The sequence below is a fragment of the Magnolia sinica genome, chromosome 2 (genome assembly GCF_029962835.1).
Source record: "Magnolia sinica isolate HGM2019 chromosome 2, MsV1, whole genome shotgun sequence".
Taxonomy (NCBI): domain Eukaryota; kingdom Viridiplantae; phylum Streptophyta; class Magnoliopsida; order Magnoliales; family Magnoliaceae; genus Magnolia; species Magnolia sinica.
In genome coordinates this window covers 1,918,023-1,929,098 of record NC_080574.1, presented here as the reverse complement: position 1 = coordinate 1,929,098, position 11,076 = coordinate 1,918,023, and the positions used below count along the sequence as shown (strand labels likewise).

General features: G+C 40.2%; 1 protein-coding gene across 1 annotated transcript; it reads left to right on the top strand.

The window, feature by feature from the left end:
- Positions 1-8,515: 8,515 nt before the first annotated feature.
- Positions 8,516-10,922, top strand: LOC131231451 (pentatricopeptide repeat-containing protein At1g74630). Its single transcript, XM_058227645.1, has one exon. It carries the CDS (start codon positions 8,540-8,542, stop codon positions 10,466-10,468), a length of 1,929 nt encoding a protein of 642 aa, XP_058083628.1. The 5' UTR covers positions 8,516-8,539; the 3' UTR covers positions 10,469-10,922.
- Positions 10,923-11,076: the final 154 nt, after the last annotated feature.

The window sequence follows — 11,076 nt, the reverse complement described above, 5'->3', positions numbered from 1 at the left end:
GCACTTTAATGATCTACTTGTCTCTCTCTCGACTATATATAATATGAAACATTTTAAACACACCAAAGACCTCGTCCTTGAATTTCAAAGTATAAACTCAAACCCTCCTAGATGCATTATCTATAAAAGTGACAAAATACATTGCCCCATCCAAGGTTTTTGTCCTTATAGGGCCACAAATATAATAACAAACCAAATCTAATGCATGCATTTTATTAACATGAGAAGCAAATTTAACAAATGAAACTCTATGTTGTTTCCCTAATAAAAAATCAATACATGTTTTGAGAGGTATACCTGTCACTTCTTCAAGAAGCCGCTTCTTCGCTAGTAGTTGAAGCCCTTTTTCACTCATGTGGCCTAGACGCCTGTGCCATATATCAGTAGCTAAATCTTCCGCTGCGTTCAACTTACTCTTGCACACACTGACACTTACTTTGTAAAGGGTGCAACACTTCTTCCCTCTGGCTGCGATTAACGAACCCTTGATGAGCTTTCAGCGCCCACCAACAAATCAATTTTCATAGACATCATCATCCAACCTTCCTGTCGACATCAAGTTGAGGCGAAGGTCTGGAATGTGCCTCACATCCCTGAGAACCAATGTGTAGCCCACATCGGTCTTTACACAAATATCACCGACCCCTACGATCTTCGATATGCTAGAATTTCCCATCTTCACGGTCCCAAAGTCACCTGACTTGTAGCTTGTGAAGAAATCCTTTCGTGGAGTCGCATGAAACAAGGCTCTCGAGTTTATCACCCAGTTGGTGTCCTGACTTGTAGCCGTGAGACAAACATCATGATCTGCCGAAACAATAACTACAATGTCGCCATTTGAAGCGATCGCAGTGGAGTCTGATACATCTTTCTTCTCCTTTCCTTTTCCTTTCTTGTCATTCTTCTTCTTATGACATCCGTGCTTGTAACTTCTTACCACAATTCCAGCATTCACCATCTTTCTTAACACTTGACTTGCTTCTTGATTTATCTCTGGCCTTCCCGCCCTTTCTGTTCTTTCCTCTCCCCCGATCTTGTGTCAAAAGGGCCTCTTGTTGAGTAGACCCCTGAGACTTCTTTCTTGTTTCCTCATTGAAGAGACAATTGGTTACCTGTTATATGGACACCTTTTCGTCTGGCGCGAAGTTACTCAGAGACACCACCAATGTCTCCCAACTGTTAGGCAATAAGCTAAGCAATAACAAAGCTTATAGTTCATCGTCTAGGACCATCTTCATAGCGGAAAGCTGGTTCATTATGTTGCTGACCTCATTCATGTACTCAGCCACAGAACCATCATTTTTGAACTTGAGATTCACAAGTCGTCTTATTAAAAAAATCTTATTGTCGGCTGTCTTCCTCTCATATAACCCTTGCAATTTCAGCCATAGGCTAGCGGCTAAGGTCTCCCTAGACACATGGTGGCATAGGGAATCGTCCAGCCATTGTCTAATAAATTCCACCGCATTCCGATCCAACTTCTTCCAATCATCATCTGACATATCCTTTGTCTTTGTTGATATGCCTAGAATTGGAGCATACAAGTCCTCCATCTTACCTTTCCATATGGTCCAGTTAGAACTATTGAGACTGATCATCCTTGATGAGCCACCTTTCATAATTCAGAACTGATCCCACTCCGTTCAACCAACTTGAATGCTCTGATACCACTTTGTTGGTGGTATTGCACAAAAAACATTAGGATCTCGCCTCCAAAAATACTAGAATAATGGGATATAATAAAACAATGAAATAAATCAAAGCACAAACCACATGACACAAGAGATTTTACGTGGAAAACCCTTAAAGAGGTAAAAACTACGGGACCTAATCCAGAGCAACAATTCACTATGAAGTAGAACGTTACAATCGATCACAAGCATACACCGCTTGGATCAAATCTTCTTCACTCACATAAGAGTGGATGAACAATAAGAGAATAATAAAAGCGGAGAGATCTCACTGATCATGAGGACGTAGAAGCGCGAGATGTCGACTGGGTAGTAGATCACCTCTACGAGCAGAATCCTCCCTTCCACAAGTTTCTTCTCTTCCTTCCACAATCTTCCTCTCTCTCACCTTGGTCATGAAAACGTCTTAGCATACCATATAATAGCCCTAGGGGTGGGACACCTATTTATAGTTTAGGAAACTTCCCTTTCACACCTCTACGAAATCGCCTCAAATTTAAGCAGTCCGTACAAAATTCGTGTAGAATCTGCATAACCCTCGACTAGTCAAGCCAGGTCCTCGACTAGTTGAAGGACCCCTTCGACCGGTCGAGCCTGACCCTCGACTGGTCGACACCAAAAAATATAACTTACTGGACTTTGAGTCGAGCGAGCCTCGACTGGTCGAGCAGCCCACTCGACTGGTCGAGCAGCGCGGTAATGCCAAGATTTAAGAAATCCGATTTACAACAAGTTACACTATCTCTCCTTTGAACTGAGGAGGAAAATCCCATCATTCCTCCGAGCAAGCGAGGTAAACTGTTGAAAGCAGTGGAAGCTGATGGTTTGACTCAATGCGCAAGTTTGGTCCACCTAATAATGAGTTGATTAGTCTGAATTTTGGCCTTACAGACCACGTGCATGGCTAGAATGTTCTACATAAGTCATATGTTTGAACAAAAAAAATAATAATATTGTATGCTTAAATTTCACTAACAATGTTGTATGTGGTCAATTCTTTTCATGCATACTAGTAAAAGTGGGAACTTCCCATGAGATCAAGCTTTGTGGGCCCTATTATTCCCTTCCATGGTTGGCCATTGTTGAGTATAAAATATTGCATATTTTTTCTATTTATACTTTGGTTTTATAAACATGATAGTGCCTAATCGATCTAATTATACATATTTTAATGTGCGAGGTGATTTTGAGAGCTTAAGGCGAAATTTATGCCAAAAGAAAGATTTATGCTCAAAAGATTACTAAAAAAAAATTTGGAGATTTGTAAGTAATTAATGAAAAATTCACATGTCAAAGATCCAAGGAAACCAAGTGAGAAATAAAGAGAATCAAAGATTTCAAGTGAAGAAAATGAATCCTAAAATTGTCCTGAAAAAAGAACATATTCTTAAAATTGTCATGAAAAAATATGTTCTGAAACTCTAAGTCTAAAAAATGAAAGTTCTGAAAGTCTATTTTAGGAACTGCGTAAAGTGTGTAAATTTGAAGTAGTTTCTAGATTTTTCCAACTCGGTGTGAAAGTTGGAGTTCCACAACTATAAATATGACTCTATATGATGCTCCAAAGCATCTTTTAGTGTTTGGAAAGGGAGAGAAGGCATAGGCGGAGCGCCAACAACATTCTTTCACTTCGATTTCTTCATGGATTCTAGTATATCTTTTACTTTTTCTTTTATTTTTGAGTTTGCTATGACTAGCTAATATCTTAGGTAGGGCTAAAAGGTAAAATGTAGTTTATTTTGATGCTTCATTTGCTTTGATGCTTGTTTATATTGAACGTTATTGATTTCTAGTTTGAATTTAAGGAATATTTTCAGTTTTCTATAATTTATTGTAACTCAAATTACAAAAGATACTATAATAACTTTGAATATCCTTTTTTTTTTTTCCTGTTTTAAGATTGTGAGATTGGTAAAACTCGTGATTCACCATCGTCTCCTGGGCATGGTAGATGTATAAATTCCATTCCATTCATCACAATATTCCTTTATTGAGGACTAGATCAATGGAAAATTCATAGATTTGATTTAATTGTTTCATCTTCCAATTGGATAAGATAAGATTCTGATTCCAGTTGTGTTTGTTTAATCAAGTAAGGTAACATCCTGATAGCTACAAGTGGATCCTTGGCGCTCTAGTTTCCTTTTGATTATTGATACTTTATTCACAATTCCTCTCAATTATTCTAGAATTCAATTTAGATCTTTTTCTAGTTCGAGTTCTAGTTATTTTTAGATTATGTATAAGTTTAGTCCTTATAGCTTCGACCTCGGTCTCACCAAGTTATTACTACATCGTGACCCTGCACTTGAGGTTGTGAACAATCATGGCCTAAAAATCAAGCCAATTGACAACTTAGGTGGGCCGCCACACTGTATACAACAGCTGAGAGTAGATTCTCACCCATTGAAAACTTCCCGATCATTTATAGGGCTCACTGGTATGTGTTTCAAACATTTAATCCATCATTTGTCTCTCATTTGAATGAGGGTCACACTCAATTTCAGGTCATTCTAAAATTTAGGTGAGCTCCAACAAGTGCTTTTAGATGTTTTCAGCATGATTATTTTACATATTTTTAGATTACATGGTCCACTTGAGTTTCAAATATGGCTGATTTTTAAGATATGTGTGTGTGTGTCTGTGTATCACTTGCCTTTGGTAACCAAGCAGAAGTGGTTAGCAAGTTGTGAGGAAAAACAAAAAAAACAAAAGGCAAAAGAGAAATGGTAGTGATTTTAAAGCTCTATTTGCTAACGCTGCCAAAAGTTATTCTGAAGTGTGTGGAATAGCTTCTATGTTAAAAGTGAAGCTGACGCACCCTAAATTACCTAAATGCCTTCCAATTGCTTAAGATCCTTTTCATGTTCTGTTGCATTTCATAGTTTAAATGTTTTGAATAATGAATTAGCCTGTAATCTTTAGGGCCTTGGCCATTCTCACTAGTAGATATGACATATGGGAGAAGCAGTTTTGTAAGAGGGACGTATTTTCTTTATATAAGGCTGAGTGGAAGAGGGGAGAAGTGACCGTAGAAGGGAAGGGTGTTTTTTTTTTTTTTTTTGTAACTTTGGTTTAAGAAATCTTATTGATTCGAGTTGATTTGTCTGAGTTTTGAGTTGAGTCATCGAGTTTTAAAACCATGGGTGGGGGCATGCAGGACTCAACTCAGGGCTTGGTGGGTCGACTTGACAGGTTAAAAGATGATTTTTTAATTATTTTTTATTAAATAAATTTATCAAATACATAAAATATACAAACCTGTGATCCAGTGACCAAATTAATAACTGAGCCTGGCTCACTCAGCAAAGACCCAAGTCCACTCATCTGGTTTGCAGATTATGGGTAAAAGTATATCCGCACGATCTGTATCGGGCTAAAAAATAACATGTGAATCCACACCAAGACTCGTTTAGACCCAACCATGGTCAGGCTCTAGTAGGAATGGGGTCAATTTTAGGATCACCACTTCATCCCTTTGTATGGTATACTTAGTTTTGGATTGTGATAAGTGGAACAGATGGTCCAATCATTACAATTATGTGGAGTCCCATTAGCAATCATACCAAAAATATTCAAACAATAATAAATCAAGAAATAAAGAATGACATGTGTTGAAGCAATCATGAATATAGTAATCTAGCAATTTGATGAATCTGATTTCTTGCTGAAAGAGGCATGTATACAATCACTCTTTGAGATAGTTTTGCCCTTTGATAGAATTTATCAAACTCCTAGTGTGGTATTCCCATGATACAATCACCCAAAGTACAATATCGATAGACTGCATAGGATATCAGAAATCCAACACCAAAATCACTAGTACACCTCCATACGCCTAGATAGAAGGAAGAGAGAAAAATGAACTCCAAAAGGAGAGGCTCTTACTTATGAAGACTTTTAAGAGCTCGTCTCTTTATTTAGAAAGAGCAAGAGAGATTTATGATCTATTATGATAGGAATATACGAAGTTAAGATGCACCTAAATTTGAGGAGACATCTCTCTCTCAAGGAAAACGGTCTTAGAAAGTGGGCCACATCTGGCACGCATTAAAAAAATTGATTAATAAAGATTAATTTAAATAAAATAATTTTTGACAAAAATAAATCCATCAAGACTCAAAGAAAAGGGCTAAGAAAAAAAAAGAAAAAACTTATAAATATTTCCAAACCCTTCTCCCTGACACATGTGGGACTATGTTTTGCACTCTGAAAAAAAAATAAAAAATAAAAAATTTGCTCACCTTCGTTTGTTAAGATTTTTTCTTCTTCTTCTTTTTTTTTTTTTCCTGAAATATTCTGCCATTGGAGCCCACCATCCATGACATGACCGAAAATCACCTGGATAGGATAATCCTTGCTTTTCAATTTGTCGGCATTGAATAAACGGTTAAGACTGTCCACGTTCAACTGAAAAGAGTCACAAGATGGGCAGCTAGGAGATTCGATCCTTAAGCAAGCAATGGGACTCGGATTTTGTAGTGACCCTCCAGGACCGACTTCCGTACTAGTTGGTACTGTGGGCCCCACAGTAATGTATGGGGTCGTTTGGCACCTTGGATTTGAGGGGTTTCAAATCTCCTGGTTGTTTGGCACCCTAAAGTAATTGAGGAGGGTTTGAAATCTATGGTGAAAGCTTGGATTACATGAATCTAAAATCTTTCCCAGAGTTGCATATGTAACATGTGTGTCAGTACAGTATTAATCTATGAGATGCATGGCCCACTAATGATATTCGAAAATAATTAGATTATCAATTGCATCACTATAATTACTTTAATACGATGATCAACGCTGTCCAAACATTGTCCATGTAAATCAATAATTAAGAATCGTTGGTTAGTCACTCGGACGTGATCTTGTGCATGTGGCCCATCAGAGACTTGGAATTTCATCATTTTTAGGCAAAGTATATATTTCAGTGGGCTTATTACAACAATTATGTCAAACAGTACATACGGTCACTAATTAGAGATATTAAAGTTGATTTAATAATTAAATTTAAACCCCTATAAATATACTACGCATAGCTACTTTTGGATTAAAGTTGTCCAAGGTGCCAAACACAACAAGATGATTTCAAATGTAGGGGGTTCCGAATCTAGGGGGTTCCAAATCCATGCTCCCAAATGGGCCCTAATTACTTTAATACAATGATCAGTGCCATCCAAACATTGTACATATAAATCAACGGTTAAAAATATTTGTTTAGTCACTCGAACATGATCTTATGCTTGTGGCCCATCTGAGACTTGAAATTTCATCATTTTTTGGCCAAAGTATATATTTCAGTGGGCTTATTACAACCATTATGTCAAACATTACATATTTTCACTAACTAGATAAATTAAAATTGATTTAATAATTAAATTCAAACCCCTGTAAATATACCATGTATAACTACTTTTGGATTAAAGTTGATTCCAGATATTAGGGGTGCACACGGGTCGGTTCAATCCAGTTCTGGGGTGAAACTGGAACTGAATCGTTCCTAACGGTTCTAGGATATTTGGAACTGGAACCGGATCGTTAGCACCCTAGAACCGAACCGGACCGGACCGTGAAAATCGGTTCGGTTCCACGGTTCTGAGCTTTTTATGATCCAGCTCAATTGCATCTTTTATTTTATAATTTAGCCCATGTCCATTCGTGTTGTGATCCATTTGATGAATGGTTTAGAAATTATATAAGCTATGCAAAACTACATTTATGAAAACAATCAATGGTGCATTGTAAACCATAAATCATGAGTCAAATATGGAAACAATCAAAGTGTTCTTGGTTCGGTTCCAAGTTCAGTTCCAGGTTCGGTTTCATGGTTCAGTTCAGTTCTACATACCCCCAAACCGAGAACCAAACCAATGTAATCGGTTCTTTGATTTTTGGAACTGGAACTGGTGCACTCTAGAACCGACCAAACCGGACCGTTTGGTCAGTTCTGGTTCAATTCCACGGTTCTACCGGTTCGATGTGCACCCCTTCCAGATATAGGGCGCCAAACACAATAGGTGGATTTCAAATCCCAGGGGGTCCAAATCCAGGGGGTTCCAAATCCACGCTCCTAAACAGGCCCTATGTATTTTATCCATGCAGTCCATCCATTTTGCTAGCTCATTAGCCCAAAAAGTGAGGCAGATCCAAATCTCAGGTAGACCACACCACGGTGATGATTGAACGCCCACCGTTGAAAATGTCTCGGAGGCAACTTTAAGTTTTGGATCAAGCTGATATTTATGTTTGCTATTTGTCCGAGTCTGTGTGACCTAGTCAACAGGTTGGATGGCAAATAAACGTTACAGTGAGTCTTAGGAAGTTTTCAATGGTTGGTGTTCAATCACCACCGTTTTCATGTGGTGGACCAGTGGTGTGGTCCACGTGAGATTTGGATCTGTCTCATTTTTGGGCTCATGCCCTACAATGATCTGGAAAAATGGATGGAGATCACCGTACTAGAGGGGTTACTACCGAAGCAGAGTCTATGTGAATGGGTGGCACATGAAGATATGGTCCAATGATCAGAGCCATCCATCAAATGAGTGCCACTTTTAGAGACCTCCATTTCAATAATCATGCTGAAAGGACCATTGCGTTGTAGGATTGAATACAGTCCATTGAAAATCAGTCCACATTCCGCCGCAAATTTCAATAGCCAGGATCATCCTTCAACCACAAGTTTCTTAGCACGGCCCATCTAAGGCAGCTCTCAGAACACGGGCGGTTCTGATCATCAGACCATTGTACATGTAGGCCCCACTGAGGTGACACATGGCTGTTGATCCCAAGCGGCGCCTAGGCAAAACGAACTCGTACCAAAATACCCTCCAACGACTACTTCGATTCAAAAAAAGATGAGCAGTAGCAGTCTCCAGCTCTGCCTCTCCTCCTTGAAAGCCTGCAAAACCATCAGCTCCCTCAAACAGATCCATGCATACGCATTGAAAACCAGTCTCGACAGTGATCCGTTCATCGCAGGGCAGCTCCTCCTCCTCTCCACGGCAACTGTCGCCGATGCCATTGACTATGCCCGCCGGATCTTTGTCCACATCCCCGGCCCTGATGCCTTCATGTACAACACCCTCATACGCGGTCTCTCCGATTCTGAATCCCCACAACAGTCCTTCCTTACATACACTCAAATGCGCCGTTGTTCTGTTACACCCGATAGCTTCTCTTTCGCTTTCATCCTCAAGGCCGCCGCTAATTTCAAGTCCTTGAACACCGGAATCCAACTTCACTGCCAAGCTATCAACCACGGCTTCAACACCCATCTCTTTGTCCAGACGACGTTAGTGAGCATGTATGCTGAATGTAGGCAGATTGATTCCGCACAGAAAGCATTCGAAGAAACACCCCAACCGAATGTAGTTGCTTGGAATGCGATTGTCACGGCCTGTTTCAGATGCGATGACGTGATGTGTGCGGAGTCATTGTTTAATCGGATGCCTTGGCGGAACCTGACATCGTGGAATCTAATGCTTGCTGGGTACATGAAAGCCGGAGAGATGGAGAGTGCGAGGAGGACGTTCTGCGAGATGCCCCAAACGGACCCCGTCTCATGGAGTACCATGATCGTTGGATTCGCCCACAATGGTTGTTTTGATGATGCTTTTGGCTTTTTCCGAGAGATGCAGAGACTGGGGACAAGACCCAATGAGGTGAGCTTGACGGGAGTCCTTTCTGCATGTGCGCAGGCCGGGGCATTTGATTTCGGTAAAATCTTACATGGATATATAGAGAAAGCTGGATTCTGTGGTATCGTTTCGGTCAGTAATGCACTCTTGGATACGTATGCCAAATGTGGAAACATCGGCATGGCACGCCTCGTTTTCAATTGGATGATGGAAAAGAAGACCATCGTTTCTTGGACTTCAATGATTGCAGGGCTTGCGATGTATGGACACGGCGAGGAAGCTATAGACCTTTTCCAAAAGATGGAGGAGTCTGGAACAAGGCCAGATGGGGTCACCTTCATTTCGATCCTATATGCTTGCAGCCATGCGGGTTTGGTAGAACAAGGGTCCCTGCATTTCCATAAAATGGAAGAGATCTACGGAATCAAGCCATCGGTGGAGCATTATGGGTGTATGGTTGATATCTATGGGCGGGCTGGTCTGCTTGACAAGGCCTACGAGTTTGTAAAAAGAATGCCCATCGAGCCCAATGCAGTCATCTGGCGAACACTTCTAGGAGCATGTAGCATCCATGGCAATGTCAGGTTGGCAGAGCATGTGAAGAAAAAGCTCTCCAGCCTTGATCCCGACAATTCCGGGGACCATGTCCTGTTGTCCAACATCTATGCAGTTGCCGGTAAGTGGAAAGATGTGGCTTCTGTGAGGAGGTTGATGACTGATCGGAAGATAAAGAAGACTCCTGGCTGGAGCATGATTGAGGTTGACAAGGAATTCTACAGATTTGTGGTTGGGGATGGAGGGAACAGCGCCACCAAGGAAGCTCTAGAGAAGCTTGGTGAGATCATATTGAGACTTAAGGTTGAAGGCTACATTCCAGAAATTGGGAGTGTTTTGCATGATATAGAGGAGGAAGAGAAAGGAGATGCCGTGTCTAGGCACAGTGAGAAGCTGGCAGTTGCTTTTGGGATGGCAAGATTATGTGAGGGAAGTGTTATAAGGATAGTGAAGAATCTAAGAGTGTGTGTGGACTGCCATCTGGTGATGAAGCTGATATCGAAGGTCTACCGACGGGAGATTGTCGTAAGGGATAGGAGTCGATTTCATTCATTCAAAGATGGGTCTTGTTCTTGCCAAGATTACTGGTAATTGGTGTTGGTGGAAAAGAACAATGCTCCAACTTCAATGAAGTTGGTGATGCCATGGGAATTCTCTTGCATCAAAAGCACACATGGGCAGTAAAAAAAAAAAAGATCTAGGGAATGGAAAATGTGGGAAGAATGCAACGACTCAAGGTCTCCAAAGTGGAGAGAAATGGCTGACTACCTGAAAATCACCATGGTTCTATAGTGCATATATACACACACGTGCAAACGCTGCCAATGTTTTTTTTTTTTTTTAAATGCTGTTTTTCAGATTCAATATGTTGTTAGAAAACCAATTTTCCTCAAATAGATGACACACAAGTGTGCAATGCTTAGATCGGGGGTTCAAACCTCACTTAACTACTGTACGAGAAAAGGAGTTAATTTCCTGTGTTTTTGTTAGATATAAGGACATTCAAACATTTGTATATTATTTTATAGAGACAGCTTCCCAGCCAGCCTGGTTTCTTATCTTCTTTTGGGAGCTTCAACCTCTTCATTCATGGTTGTGCATAGCACAAATTCTAATATTCTGTCTTAGCATGCCAACATGCAAGATTTGCATGAATGTCAATGTAATAGACAAAATGTTACACATATATTAATGAACAG